The 15645-nt window shown below is 44.9% G+C and overlaps 2 protein-coding genes across 2 annotated transcripts; one reads left to right on the top strand and one right to left on the bottom strand.

The window, feature by feature from the left end:
* Nucleotides 1–617: 617 nt before the first annotated feature.
* On the bottom strand, nt 618–1446 carry MRPL36 (mitochondrial ribosomal protein L36). Its single transcript, XM_075416666.1, has 2 exons — nt 1360–1446; nt 618–1274 (listed from the first exon to the last, which is right to left on the bottom strand). The coding sequence occupies exon 2, from the start codon at nt 1262–1264 to the stop codon at nt 947–949; it is 318 nt and encodes a 105-aa protein (XP_075272781.1). The 5' UTR covers nt 1265–1274; nt 1360–1446; the 3' UTR covers nt 618–946.
* Nucleotides 1447–1471: 25 nt separating this feature from the next.
* NDUFS6 (NADH:ubiquinone oxidoreductase subunit S6) lies at nt 1472–8073 on the top strand. The gene is made up of 4 exons (XM_075416665.1): nt 1472–1641; nt 1991–2044; nt 5896–6018; nt 7927–8073. The coding sequence occupies exons 1-4, from the start codon at nt 1507–1509 to the stop codon at nt 7990–7992; spliced, it is 378 nt and encodes a 125-aa protein (XP_075272780.1). The 5' UTR covers nt 1472–1506; the 3' UTR covers nt 7993–8073.
* The last annotated feature ends 7572 nt before the right edge of the window (nt 8074–15645 follow it).

Raw genomic sequence — 15645 nt, 5'->3', positions numbered from 1 at the left:
AACACCTCATTGATTTACGCGATGGAGCCTGAAGCTTTGCAGAAACTTAAGGCAAATTAGCTAGAACCTGAAATCACCATTTTTATCTTCTTTGCTATAAGCACCTACACAAAGTGGTTTAACAAACTCCACCCAGAAGGCAATGATCCCCATGAATCACAGAATGTTCGGGGTTGGAAGGGACCTCTGTGGGTCATCTAGTCCAGCCCTCCTGCTGAAGCAGGGCCACCTACAGCAGGCTGCACAAGGACCTTGTCCAGGTGGGTCTTGAATATCTCCAGAGAAGGAGACTCCACAACCTCCCTGGGCAGCCTGTTCCAGGGCTCCGTCACCCTCAGAGGGAAGAAGTTCTTCCTCATGTTCAGACGGAACTTCCTATGCTTCAGTTTGTAACTCCATCTGCTGCAACTCAATAGTTAAAAGAAACATTTACCTTGCCTATGACCCAAGCCGAAAGCCAGAACATCATCTTTTCAATGTATATTTAATATTACTTGCCACTTAAGAGCCCCCTTGAGTTTGAAACTATCAGTTCTGTTACCACAGTTTTCAACACGTGGGTTGTTTTTTTAAAGAAAGATTCATCACATACTGTAATAACGCACAATCAGCAGCACTGAGTTTCATTTCGCTTTAATTGAACACAAGCGCATCTACAAGTCCGACGACGCAGCCGTTTCCTTACTAACTTCACCGCGAGGTAAGCGAGGCTTCACGGCTCGGGCGACCGGAGGTCCCCAGAGTCGCAGCTCCCCGTTCCAGCTCTCGGCATCCACGCTCCGAAGGGCCGAGGGCCGCCAGGAACCGGACTCGCTCCGCGCTGGCGTACAGACGAATCCCCGCCCCCCACCGCGCCTCGCGGTCCGCGTCCCCGCCCGCCCGCTCTCGGCACCGGGAGGATGCGGGCGGCGGGACCCCCCGCCGGGAGAGGCTGCGGGCCGCGGGGCTACAGCTTCCGCTGCTTGTGCCGGGGGTTGGTCTTGCAGCAGACATACAGCCGGCCCCGCCGCCGCACGATAAAGCAGTCCTTGCAGCGCCTCTTCAGAGAGGTCTTCGTCTTCAGCCCGGCGAGCGGCGGCGGCAGGGCCGGCGGCGGCACGGCCAGCAGGGCGCGAGGGGCGGCCGCCCCGCACCGTGGCGGCGGGGCCCGGCTCACCGGCGAGGCCTGCGCAGCCGCCCGCCACCACGGGGCCAGCGAACAGAAGGGCGAGCGGCCCAGCGGGCGGAGCGGCCCGGCGGCGGCCCTGGCCAGGAGGGACAGCATGCTCCGCGCCCTGCGGGGACAGCGCACCGGTGAGGACGCCCGCCCCGCTCCCGCACGCCCACCCCCGGCCCCAACAGCAGGCACCGAGCACTGACCTCCTCCTCCGCCGCTTCCCTCTTCACGCCGCAGCCCCCCCGTCGCCGCACGCCCGGCACTGCGCATGCGCGCACGGCGCTGCCCGGCGGAAGGGCGAGGGCGTCAGAGAGGGGCGGGGCGAGCCAGGGTCACGTGGCCGGCTCAAGATGGCGGCGCCCGGCGCGACCTTCCGCCGCCTGCTGCTGCTGAGCAGCTCGCTGCCGGCCCGCCCGGTGCCCGCCGCTCGGCCATACGGTGTGCGGGCTTCCGCCACCGGCGAGCTGGTGACGCACACGGGGCAGGTGAGGCACCGCTGGCGTCCCGCGTCGTTCAATGCCGGGCGGGGAGGCTGGTGGGGGACCTCGGGGACGCGGAGGCGGTGTTTGCCTCTGTGGGCAGAGCTGGGGCTTCCGTCTGCTGGCTTTAACACCACGCCCCACCCCAACCCGCACCCCCCTTTTCTTTTCCGCTTTCCAACCTAACGTTTATTTTCCTGTGTGAAACATAAACCACTTTTTCTGTGCGCTTGTAAGGAGATGGCAATACTTGAAACTAAAGAAACAGTTTAGTCTTGACGGTGCTGTAAGCCTTTGTGTTCTTCGTTTATGGTCGTTGCTTTTTAAATAAGATCAAGTTTATTTTATACTTCAGGTATATGAAGAAGGCGATTATAGAAGAGTTAGATTTGTTGGACGACAAAAGGAGGTAACTCATCCTACTTCTACTCACGGGAGAGGGGGTGGCTTATGTTTTTTTTATACCTGATATCGATGTCCTCAGCCTCCTTGTTACTATTAACAAAAAAAAACCCAAACCGAAAAGAACAAACCAACCAAGCTCCGAAAGCACAATGAAAACCAAACAAACAAACAAAAAAACACCCCACCAAAACCAAACTGTTTCACCGCGGTGAAAAGTCTTCTTTTAAGACAGCTCATAGTACCTTCTGTGGACCTCCCTACTTTTGGTAAATTTGGAAAATTCGGAACTTGCTCTACACCTGTTAAGTGCTTACATTTAGACTGTGGAAGCTGTAGGCATTTGAATATCTTAAACCTGGACCACTTTTTGTTTTAAGCACGTCTTTTAAGAAAATTTCAAGCATGTTTTCAGTGCCACATAATCAAATGCTCTGCTGAACTGTGGATCTATATATCTGTTTAAATGTGTGTTTCGAAGCTTAATTTACTTCTTCATAGTTAAAAATCTTGATCTTTACCAAATGGCTTAGGTGTTTTTAATGAGGGCACTTCATTTCCAGAGGCTGGGAGGTATTTGCTGAAACACTGCTGTGATTTAACAAATAAAACTAGAGTTTAGAGTATTCTGAAATAATGAAGCCTCAAAGGCAAAGTCTAGTACACCAGCATCAGCCAAACGTAGCACTGTGAAGCTACCTTGTGGGCCTATTGCTGCTGCCTACCAATAGAGTGGGTACGCGAAACTGTAAGTCCTGTAGCACTAAGTTCTCTCTAATGATCGAGCAGCGCAGCTCCCTGACAGATCTCCCGACCTTTGGGAGAGAAATGGAGATTGTTTCAACTAAATTATATTCCTCAATGTCTGAACATCTGATTAGTGTTATAGTGTTAATGCTATAAATGTGTGTGTATAGTAGAGGCATATAACCTGGTAGATTTTTAATATAGCTGGGTATAAATATTCCCTTCCTAAATTAACATGGACTAATTATGCTGATTTTAGAGCTTTTATATTGAATTTACCTCATTGTATCACTGATACAATTTAACTCATGCTGTGTGGCAAAAACAGGGATTCTACATGGGAAACAGTTTCTGTGCTGCTGCTGTAACTGTGGGAAATGCTGTGTGAGCCTAATTCTCCATAGCGCACAGGTCACTCTGATGCGCCTGTGCCAGCAGCTGATTTTGGACTCACTTTCAGAGTGGTGAGGAACAGCCAGGGCTTTCAGTTCGGCCCAGTTCCTTCTTCTCCAGCAAAAGCTGAGCTTTAAGTCTGCCGTGCAAGGTTTAATGCTAGGCTTGAATTGTGAAGTTGGAACAAAATTTACATCTTAAATAGTGAAATGATCCTCATCTGTGCTTATTAACGGGTTGTCTTGCTAGGTGCTTTGCTGTTGCCCTAGGAGATCCCCCAGTGTCTTTCAGCTGCTGGTATTAGGGTTTCAGAGCCATGTCTGTAGTCCAAACATTGCCTTGTTTCTGAAGTTACAGCTAGTCTGTGAAGCTGGTGACTGTACCTTCTTGGTCACTTCTTCTCTTCACCTTTGGTCTGCTCTGGGTGGTAGAGTCAGGCTGGTGATCGGCCTGGCCCAGCCTCGGCAGCTTTCCCATCTGGGGACGCAGCCCCCAGGCGCAGGTGCCCTCGGTGAGGATGGCTGGGTGCTGCATGTTGCCTCTCCAGGTGGTGGCCCAGAGCATGGGCATGTTGTTTCCTCAGTTCTGCCAGCCTAACTGTTAATGAAAGCCATGCGTTTTAGCTAAAATCATTGTTCTCCGCGTTGGATATGCAGAACTGGGTGATAAGTGCTCTAGAGAACCGGGCGATTAGTGCTCTTTGGCAAGGGCCTAAAGCCAGTAGCTGTGAGAAAACTGGGCATGGCAGCTGTTAAACTGCATCTGCTGCAGTCCATCTAGGTCATCCTGCCCTTGTACAGTCCCTAAGGTACCACAGGACCTGTTTCGACACTGCTGTTTCTGCTTCAGCTCTGCCCTTTCTGTTGGGCTGGTGGAGCAGCTGAAGCCGCGAGGAGAACTGACCTGAGAGCTGGTCTGGTTTAAATATAACCTCCTCCTTCCCTCTGCATCTTTGGACCTGGGTCTGTTCCAAGTGAGGTTTTGTCTCTCGGCCTCCCAGACCATGTACTGGCACAGGCATGTGGGTGGAGAGAAGCAGCAACGGGATTGTCAAACTGGTGCGACGGCCAGGAAAAAAACTTGCTTGTTGAATTATGCATTGGGCAAGGAGTGTTTGGATGTGTTGAGGGAAACAACCCCTTCCCACTAACTACTGCTGTGCTTCAACTGAAGGGGCACGATGTAACTGAAACTACTTTTTTTCCTCGCAGTTTTCCCAGTTTCTTTTTTTTTTTTCTCCTGGCATGTTTTCCCTGGGAATTCCTTGACTCCCTTGTTTAGTAGGCTGAACCAACAGACAAGTCATAGCTGCACAGTGGATGAGGGGTTCTTGCTTCCCCCTTCTTCCCACAAATGCCTTTGTGGTTACGAAGTCTTGGAAAGAGTTGAGTTTCTTGAAGCAGAGGTGCATTGTGGTGCTCGCTCTCTCCTCATTTAGCATGAAAGGAAGGATGCACAACTCTGAGCGTTATTAAAAGCAGCAGTAAAAATCCTTGCAAATTAACTAAAGATTGCATGTGACTTGCACGCACAGGGCCCAGTGGGGTTCTTGATGTTGTCAATTTGCTTCAATACCAAAAAGTTAATTTTTCATTAACTCATTTTAGCTGTCGTCTTCTTTAGTTAAAGAAAGTCCGATTGCTGGCAAAAGTGACTTTTCCACTGCTGTACCAAAAATGCAAATTTTGGGGAGATTTAATTGGAGGCTTGGCGAGAGAACCAAGGTTGTTGTGTACTGGAACTATATAGAAGTACCATTGTAATTCTCAGGAATTCATTTAATGGACACTTAGCTATCTTATACTTTTTCCTAAGAATCTCATCTTCATTCAAATACCAGCATGTTAATGAACCTTACACATGGAGCAGTAGACAGTGGCTTCTTTGGGTGTGCATATTTCATATTCTAGTGCATATAACATCGCCTTTGGAAAAGCTGGCCCCTCCTGGAGCACATTCAGCTGAGGGGTAGGGGCGGCTGTCTGCTCCATGCTGGCTCGGGGCTGGCGTGGATGAGGGAGGAGAGCGCTGTGGCTAGTGCTGGAGGTCACAGGCCTGTCTGGAGATGGATACGTTTGCCAGGCCATGTAGGCAGGCGCTAGGAAAAGCCCTACTTGTCAGTGGTGTGCATATACGATGGATTTAGAGAGTGGCATAGTGATGCGAAGAGGTTTTTCTTTTTTCTAATGCTGAATAGTTTGCCTTTCCAACTGTTGTTATGCACCACGCTCATGCTATGCTGAGCTTCCTGTGCAGTGACAGAGTAAGGTGCGCGGTGAGAGGCTCTAAATTACCAGCAGTTGTTTTATCTCACTCCTGACCTTACTTGTCCCCCCATTATTTCTCAGTTTATCAGCAGCGAGTCTTTTGCAATTTTTATCATGTAGTGGCTAAAGCACAATACAGAGGCAGTGTCAGTTAAATGTCTTCTGCTCTTGGCTGCTTGTTCCTGCTTACCTCTCTGCTGAATCTGCTTAGGTCGCATTGTAAACCTGAGCTCTGATGTGCCCCGCGTATCGGGGGAGGGGGATTGCTTTTGCAGAGTTTAACGTGCTTAATTCACTGATCTGGCACACCCCAAGAGGAGGTGGGAGGAAACCTATGCAGGAACTTCTCAAGATGGCTGTAGCGGAACTGCTTGGTGAGGTGGTAAATAGCAATTGCTTTCTGTCAGAGTGGGGAAGGTATCTGAAAGATTCCTTTTTTTTCCTCTTACAGGTGAACAAGAATTTTGCGATTGATTTGATAGCAGAGCAGCCTGTGAGTGAAGTTGAAAGCAGAGTGATATCGTGCGATGGTGGTGGTGGAGCTTTGGGACATCCTAAAGTATACATAAACTTGGTAATATCATTGTTCTGCGTATAGCATGTTTTGCCTGTAAATTCTTGTTTGTAAGGTTATCCACTTTTTGGCATGTTAGTTTAACAAAGTAAAAGGAGCAACCACCTGAGATGCTCATTTAATTTGGTGTCTAATATAAAATTAAGACCTCTACTTGGAAGAGTCAGAGGGCTTCCATCTGAAGTTACAGTAATTTCTTTTTTGAAATTTTGATTTGTTGGATAGGGCAATATTTTTTTAAAAAAAAAGAAATTAACCAAAGTAATATGTACAAGCAGTGCCTTGAGAACAAAAAAATAGTATGCTTGCTGTGTTTTGAGACACTTACTCTAATTATTTAAATGCCAGCGTGTAGACAGGATATGTTTGCAGTATTCTTAGGAATATGCAGTTTATTTTGAATCTTGCAAGTTCAAGGGAAAAAAGGAAGAAGAAAAAACCACAAAACCCCAAAATCCCAAGACAAACCCCTCTTTCAGTCTTTGGGAATCTTGGTAGTTCTGAAGATTGAACATTTCAATTATGGTCAGAATCAATGAAGACTAAATGTCTTGCTATCTTCCTATTGACAGCAGTGATAGTTTCGAGTGTCTTATTATACAGAGCAAAAATACTGAGGCTACTGTCACATGACATCAGTGGAATCAATGGTGACCTGTTGCTTCGGTACTGTTCTCGGGCAGACCCTGTCTGCAGGTGTCTTAGAATCTTTGCTTGTTCACCTAAACTTTGACACTTGCTTAATACCCAGAAGAATGGTGGGGGAGACCTGGTGTCTTTTCGTGTCAGTGTGGTTGTGACTCCTAGCTACAATCACAAGCATTTCTATTTTGAACAAAGAACAAACTTTGTGGTGATTCATTTTACATTATTCAAAGTCAAATGCTTGGAAGTTCTAATTCATAACACTTAGGAAGCTTGTGTTCTTCCATCTGAAGTTATTTTCTGTAGCACACTGCTGATCAGTTGCATTTCTGTTGATTTGTTTGACTTGCGCCATGCTCTTCTTGAAGAATGCTTTAGTTTTTGTGAATTTTGAGATCTTTTTGTGTTATACAAGTTGTATGTGGTTTAGTTCTCGAAAGCTAATGTCTGCAAACAGGGGGGATGGTATTAGACCAGCTTGTTTCCCCCAGTCCTCACAACTGAAATTCAGGCTTTTGGGAGTGGAGGGTAGTCTGGATTTTTCACTCCTTATCCTATATTAAGGAAGGGGAACCACGAGTTTACTTTGTTTCATGACTGCAAATAGTTATGTTGCTAAATAACAGAAGATTCTTGAGTGTTTATCTAACTGTCTTTTTTCTCGTGTTAGAAAGGACTGCAACAACAGTCAGTCACTCTTCTAAATTAAAAAAAAATGTGTAACTTTTGGAGAGAAGAATAAAATTTTAGACCATAGTAACTGCTACTTTCCTCCAAAATGTTTTCTTTCAGAATTTCCCCCACAATCCTACAGAAAGTTCCTCCCTCCTGCAACTAACTGGCCAAAATTCCTGTCTAGATATAATTTGGAAATGCCACATCCTGTTCTGTATTAAAATAATTGTGAAATGATCTTTTCAGAACATTGGAACAGATATGACCAAACTGACTTAAGATGTCCAGTTCGTTAAGAGGATCCTTTATTGCTGAAGAGATATCACTTGGCTTGATTTTAAAATTATATTGTTGAGATTAGGCCTGGTATTTAAAAGTCTGGCAGAAGGGAAGCTGCGTAGGATACAGAAATGAAGCATGAACCTCATACCATCATTCTGACTTCCAGTGGTTCAAATAAGATTAAACTGTGTACTTCAGCTACATTGATCCGTTTTAAGATGGGACATGTAAATAAGATAAAATTTGTAATTTCTAGAAGTTTTATAATGTGAAACTAGCACCTGTTGTATTTTTATATTTTTGCAGGACAAAGACACAAAGACCGGGACGTGTGGCTACTGTGGACTTCAGTTTAAACAGAAACATCACTAAAAGATTATACCTGTGTGGTTGCAGATTTCTGTTCAGATGTGAACATTTAACTATAAATAAACAAAATATTTAGAAACCCAAGATTAGTGTTTGTTTGTCTTAACTATGGAAAGTCCAGTCTGTACCTTTTTAAAACCTGCTTTGTCAGGTATTTGAGAGCTGAATGATATTACAATACCTGCTTTGTACTTAATTTGGTTTTCATGGAACAAATGTCCTGCCTCGTTTGGCAGACTTCTCGCAGGCTTCGAAGTGGCCCTTGGCTGCAGCACAGGTTTAGTTTGTACCGGGTAGATTTGTACTCTTTTCAACACTGAATTGGATGTAAATGTTTACTGGGGGATTAATTATGCTAGGTGTTTGTCTTCTGGCATTTTTTGTCACTCTTAATTTGTTCATGGCCTAGTATCTGTAGCTAGATTCACAAATGGAAGCAGAAAGATATTATGCTATTCAGCATTACAACACTTACTCCTGGAAGCAAGATTGTCATCCTTGAATTAAGTAGCAACACTTGCTACTTGTTTGAAAGAAACAGCCAGTGCCTTAGAATGTCCTCACCTTTCAGCTCACACAATTACCCTAAGCATTTGTCTTCCACCTGAGAGGATCAGAGTGTAAATAATCTGATTCTGCTTGGGATTCATGCCCTTGGAACCTCTTTAGGAACTGGGTCTTGTCAGACTCAGACTAGGGATTGCTCCATTACAGGTAGCAGCTTCTGCTCCTTTAACACAGATAATTTGGCAATGAGAGCATCCATCTATGTGTAACACTACCTAGGCTGTGTGAGGCTGGTTGTAGGACATCATCTACCTTCTTGTTTAATTTCAGTTATGTAGCATTCCATCATATGAGCATGAGACTCAAAATGGGACGTGTGTCTGGAGAAGGAGGATCTGAGTTTTGGTCTTTGCTCCAGAGAGCATTTAGATCTATTGTCAGTAAGGGACTTTTTTTCTTTTTTTTAAATGATGGTGCTGGAACATGGTCCCAGGTAGTAACTGGTGCTAGGCCAAAGTTTAATGGGGTGTGATTCTAAACCTGCTGTTGATATCACTTCAGTTAAATTGATATGGTGGTATCAAGTTGAACCAAATTATGTGGGCCTGCAGCTGCTTAACTTGCTTCTATCAATTTATGGATGAAGTTGAACCAACACAGGCTTAATGCAAGGTCTGAACTATTCTGTCTATAGAAGCTGTGTGTTCAGAGGCTGTACTGCAATTATACACATGCACGTACACCACTCCTCTTTTCATTCATTCCACCTGTAAGAGCTTAACCTCCCTTTCTGTCTCCCCCCTCTTCCTCCTTCCTTCTCTTGTTTCCATTGCTGCTGGTTTCAGTGATCATCTGACTGGCCTTCAATTCATTCTTTGTAATGACCTAGATTTAGGAAGTAATATTAGAGTTACACATTGTAAATTCATTGTAAACTCAGTGTAGGTTACCAGGCACTGACTCTGTAAGCCCAGGGTCTGACTGAGCTAGATGGCTGTTATGATGGCTGTAGTTCTGTGGTGTTAGTGCAGTGGCCAAGTTCAAGATGCCTTAATGTATGTTGCGTTTTGAGTAGCACCTGAGCATGTACAAAGGTGGCAAAAGATCTTTTCATAAAACCCAGTAACTTGCATATGGCCTATCTGACCTTATGCAAGTGATCTGTCAACTTGAGCGTAAATGTGACCTTATAAATGGTCTTCTGCTAAGTCCATCTCGTGCTCTAAATATAATTGCTTGAACTTGCAATGTCTGTCTTAAAGCATAAATCTGGTTGCTTTTTAGTCTGGCGCTTTACCAGTTTGTAGAGCATTTTGGCTGGCACAGTTTTCTCATGGTGCAGTCATCTCTGCAGAGAGACCTGAAACGAGTAATTGTATGTTGTCCTCTTCCTTGGGCCTTTGATTTTCTTATGAATAATATATCTGCTTGGATCATTCCTGCTCATAATAAATCAACAGTGTTTAAATTGGCATGGCATCTGCTGAGGACACAGACAAATCCCATCTCACTGGTCTCAACTATGCAGTGCTGTTCTTGGATATTCTCTCTGAAGTACTTGTGATATGTGAAGCTGTTGACACCAGTGAAACAAAGAAGGTCTCTGCTTCGCAGTGGTGATCGTCATAGGAAAACTTAAGACTTTGGTCCCTATCATTTCCTATGTGTGCAGTGTGTATATCTAGTTGTGAATGACTGTTCACATGAAGCCTTCCACTTTGAGCCACACCATCCACGTATATGTGGAAAGGCCAACCTTGATCTTCAGGAAAAAGTGAGGAAAAGCAGAAACTTTTATTGTGGTAGTCACAAGCAGATACATGTGAAAATGGATTTATGAGGACAGACTAAAATGTGTCAGTATCAAATAAGCATTACAGTTTTCAGGCAACAAATTCAGACTAGAAAGCAATATGGACTAAAACTTTCAGACTAAAATTCTGTCAGTCGCTGTTTCATTCTTTGTAGATAATTCATCCCAGGCTGGAACTATAGTCTCTTACTCCAATTCCCAGAGAACAAACCACAGTTTATACTCTGTCACTATGGGAATACGAAGTATTCTACATTGATGCATAGCTTGCTTTAACAATTGTGTCTTGCCTTTACCTACTATACAGATAGGCTCTTATATCTTTACTGCTATTATTTAAGCTTTTCTTAGTGAAAATCACTATATATTTTAACTTCCAAACCAAGTAAGGAGCATCCATTCTTTTTCTCATGTTACTTGGTAGCTTTCTGTCCTCTAATTAAAAAGTAATGAATTTACAAGGGAAGTCCTGTTTGTTCACAAGAGCACAAAGCACTACTATGACTACGGCATCATCTGCAAGTGTACCTTTTTTTAAAACTTCTATCAGTCGTATGGCATCTGATTGTGCCCTGGAAGTTGCTCTTTGCTTCTCCAAATCAGCAAATAGTACCCCTAGACTTGTTACTCTCTGACCTTCCGGTAATTCCTGCACTTTCTATTTAATGCTGTTGCAAGTACCGGCTAGAATGCAGCGTACTGTAATAGCAACAGAAATGTTTGGTTCTGGAATATCCACATTGCTGGCGTTCTTTGGTGTGTTCCCTGCTATAGGTCTACGTTAGTTGGAGAGGCAATTAAACCTTTCTGTGGTGGTCTGGCAGTATGTAGTCTAAAGCCAGGGATTCTGCAGGAGCCCATCTGGCAATTCAGTCTGGCCAGAGGAAGAGACCCATCAGGGAATTCTGAGCCTGCAGGCATCTCGTCACAAAGTTCACGGCGCAAATTACAGTGCGTCTACCTCTCCAGACGTCCATCAGGATTTGGGTAACTAGGGAAGAATAGCAGCTTCACTTTTCCTAATCGGAGGTGATATAGCGGAGCAAGAGGAGTACGATTAAAAACATGATGTGTATCATTGCTGTCGCTCTGATTTGGGCGATCATCCTTTCACGTGCTTTTATTTTTGCCAAGCGTTGCCCAGCGTTAGCGGCATGTGCACCGAGATACTCCTTGAAGACCTCACTTGCCTGGGTAGCGGCAGCTCTCCCTCCAGGCTTTCAGGGCCCGGCGCCATTTTCCACCGACTGATTCCAGCAGGGGGGGGGGCAGGTTACCAGTGGAACACAATGCGAGGGACAGGAAGAGTTCACGTGTGGTGTTACTGTTTTGAATGCTGGGGCAGGGCACCCGGGGCAACCGCTGAAGCAGCCGCCCGGAGCTCGCCCGACGGTCGGCGGCGGCGGGGCAGGACGGGGCCTGCCCAGCGGCGGCTGCTCCGTCACCCTGCCTGGCGGCGGCAGGCTGCGAGCTGGAAGCCGGGCGGCGGAGGTCGGTGAGGGCTGCTCAGAGGAGGCGCAGCTCTGCGTTCTGCTGAGCCTGACCAAATGTGGCCGCAGGTCATTAAAGACCCCTTGCAACCACCGTCCCCCGGGCCGGCGCCTGCGCAGAAGAGCAGGAACCTTCTAGAAGAAGCCCCGTGGAAGCCCTAGGGAAGCCGGCTGTGGGCAGAGGCAGACCCGCAAAGGGCGGTGGCTGAGGGAGGCAGGCCGCTGCTGCCCGGGTGCTTCTGTCAGGGCCCTTCGCTGGATCCAAGGTGGCGATGCTTTGATACTTACCCCTTCCTCCCTCTCTTATTTCTTCTCTTCCTCCTACCTTATTGTTGGGAGTATCTTGGTATGGTTGTTAAATGTTAAGCTTTTTATTGAAAACGCCTGCTATGCCAAAATTAGCCACGCTTGTGTTACAAGTCAGTGTTAAGCGAAGGTTATTTTGAGCATTTAGGGGCCACTGTTGTGACCCCTGCCTGGGGCTGGCGGAGCAGCGCGGGGCGTTGAAGTCCTCCCGGTGCCTCCTGTGGCGTCACTGCTCACCTGTACTGCGGCGGGCTGCCTGGAGGTCATCTCCCCAGCCTGACCAGTCGGACCGGACACATAATCACCAGTTTTTTCCACAGGCAGAGCAGCTCATAGAGCTTAACTGTGTTTGAGATGCAGTTACGGGTACTTTGGTTTTTTTTACCACCTGAAAGTTAGGTGGCCATTATTGATTATTCTGGGTTTGCACTGCCATCCACCACCATCCAAAAACCCTCAGTATTCAGGTGTCAAAACTTGAGCTGACAAAGCAAAAATTGCTGTGTGAAAAACAGATTTTGGAAATGCAACAGGGGAACCAGGAACATAAGGCGTGCACTGTAGAAAAGATCTGGGGGAGCAGTGGGAACACTGCCTTAAAGCTCTTTTCTTTTAAAGGGGCTGTAGTTTCCTCAGGTGTGATGCAAATGCTGTGAAAAGTTGCATAACTGCGTTTATCCGTAGGTCTTCTGCTGATACAACATGCTGCTTCAGGAAGTCCTCTCCATCTCTTAGCCCTAAGCAGTGTGAATCCAGCTATGAAACGAAAATAAATCTAAACATTGCAGAATTTATAAAACTAGCTGCAGCTTTGTAGGTATTTTCCCACTATTTTTTTTTTATGTTTGGCTTTGGATGTATTTTCTCCTTTACATTTTTTTTAACTTTTTTCCTGTTTTCATTCTTGTCCTCTTCCATGTTTCTGTTGCTCCCCTCCCCCACCCCCCCAATCGCTTTATTAAGGACTAGGTCTTTGACAGGGCAATGGTTATCTTATAATAAAGCTCTGTGTGGCTCTTGAGAAGAGCCACTAATGCTTATCTCCTATTTCAGTCAGAGTGCCTAACTCAAAACCCTGTTCTTTCTGAAATTCCGTCACTTGGTTTGAAGCATAGTTTAAAGTGATCTAAGTGGGCAGTCACTTGCCTAGATTTTCTCTTGGTGTTGTGTGATCAAGAAATCTAGACTGCTTTTGCTACAGTCATTAATGATTAAATGAGATATCTTTATTTTGGACTAATTACAAATGTAGGAGAAAGATCTAAGAGGAAATTTGAGACTTTATAGTACAGCAACATAATAAAATATTGCATAAACTATACTAGTCTTAAATTATGGTCTGTCTGAACAGCAAGTCGTTTCCATTTGTGTTAACTTTGTCTAAATATTGAAGTCACTGACTTTCATTGGCATGAATAACTTTGGAAGATTGAAATTTGTTTTATCTATTGGAGATACAAAAAGGAGGGGAAAATTAGTGTAGAAGCCTGGTGTAATCTGTTTACTTGGGACAGAATGTTTGGGGTTTTTTTTTGTGTGTGTTTCTTTTTTTTCCCAAAAAAGATGTAGTTAGGAACACACACACACATAATTAATTAAAGATTTTTCTGGCCATATATATACTTCTACTATACTTTGACCTGTTGTGGGGAAAGAGTCAGTTTCAAGAAAATTTCAGGTACGCTGGATCTTTGTTTCAAGGAAGGAATTCTTGTTTAAGGGAAGGAGAAGAGAGCACAAGATGCATCTTTGCCCTTCGCTATAAATAGTCTGCAAATGGTAGCAAAGCTATGATTTAGTACCTAATTAGACTTATGGAAGTGCCTTAATCTTTGGACTGTGCAATGCTCTTTGGAAGCTTTTCAGCTTTACAGGATGTAAAACCCAGTTCTTGGGCATCAGCTGCTGAAAGGAAATCTGAAATGTGTTTTAGATACTAAAAAAAAGGATTTATAAACAAATTGGAATAACAGTGACTGTAGCAGAAAACTTCAGATGGTGATACAAAACAAGATTATTAGCCCTAACCATCTACTCATTATCAGTAGTGAAAAAGGTAATGTTGTATTGGAGAATTCTAATGTGACTGATGTGTACTGCAGATTTCATCTTAACAGTCCTAAATTTTAATCTATTAAATCATGTCCTGAACTCTTGAAACAGCAAGGACAGGGACTTTATTTTAGTGCCCTTTGGTAAACAACTGTGAGATGGTGGTTGATTGGGTTGGTGGTTTTTGGTTTTTTTTTTTTTTTTTTTTTGAGTGCTTCTTGTGGGCAGTGAGACTGTACAAAAAATGACTCCTTTGGAAGGATATGAATACATATGGAAAGCATATCAGGTAGGTGCTAAGGATAGACATCTTGGTTAATATAAAGCTGCTTTCAATTTTAAATTTTAAGATAACAGAATGCCATTATCGGTTTTGTGTAATGAAGGCACATTGGAAGTACGGCAATGTGGTTGAAGAATGGGATCGGCCTGACCTAATAATAACCTGGTGTGCCTGTATGTAAGGGAGGCTGGACACTGAAAATGAAAGAACTTCAGAGGGAAAAATGTTTTCTTCCTTAAATATATTCCGTGTGGCAAGGATTCCACTGTTGGTCCTCTCTGAGGGCAGAGTGCATGGACAGATCTGAAATGAGGCATTTTAAAGGCTAAGGTTGGCAGAGGGATTGTAGCAGTTGCCCTCTTGATCGGCTCCAGAGCTCTAAATCCCATCAACTGCAGCCTCCTGCAGAGCGCTCTGAGGAGCAGCACATCCAGGGTGAAAACTGGACCCACTCCATGTTTGGTTTGTGCCAGCCCTGAAAGACGAGCTGAGTGACATGCAGAGGGGGGATGCAGGGGATGATGTTTGAGTGTGCTGTCTGCTGGTCACTCATAACCATGAGGGTCAGGACCAAGGCTATTGTCTGTCTGCATGTGGGAGAAAAGTCCTACCTGATATTGTTGATTTATTAATTAATTTGTAAACTTCCTTGAGTTTATTTTGATTTTTGTTCCTTCTGCACAGGTATGTTTCTGGAGGTTTAAAATACTTTGACTCAATGCCTATGAATTGTATGTGGTGAAATGTGATATTTTCAGATCTGGTCACTGAGGTTCCTAGATTTCTGGGTGGGAGTTCAAGTTGGGTCTGTTTATAGTTGAGGAGGACACAGTTGTGGCCTCCAGTTATGAGCACTGGAGATCAAGCCAGAACACATGCTTGGGTTTATTTTGCTTGGCTTACACTTCTTGATGACCTTCCTGTAACCGCAGCAAAGGAGTGTAGGGTCAGGAAGAAGAACGGGACTAAGGTACAGATGGATCTTGCAATGATCTGGGGTTTGGGAAGGTTTCAGAGTCCTGTGGCTGAGAAGTAGCCCTGCAGGCTGGATTCCTGAATCACAGCAACAGCTGCTGGTAGCATAGCCAGACGTGGTTGTTGTTTCTTTGTGTGTAATAAAGTTGTGCCAGTAAAACACTGTTCAACTTATTTGTAGAAGGTCTGGAAAAGGGGCTGGAAAAAGAGATGGCAAATCTTCCGTATCG

This window comes from Opisthocomus hoazin, chromosome 3, assembly GCF_030867145.1.
Source record: "Opisthocomus hoazin isolate bOpiHoa1 chromosome 3, bOpiHoa1.hap1, whole genome shotgun sequence".
NCBI classification, from domain to species: domain Eukaryota; kingdom Metazoa; phylum Chordata; class Aves; order Opisthocomiformes; family Opisthocomidae; genus Opisthocomus; species Opisthocomus hoazin.
This window is presented reverse-complemented; position numbering and strand designations above follow the sequence as displayed.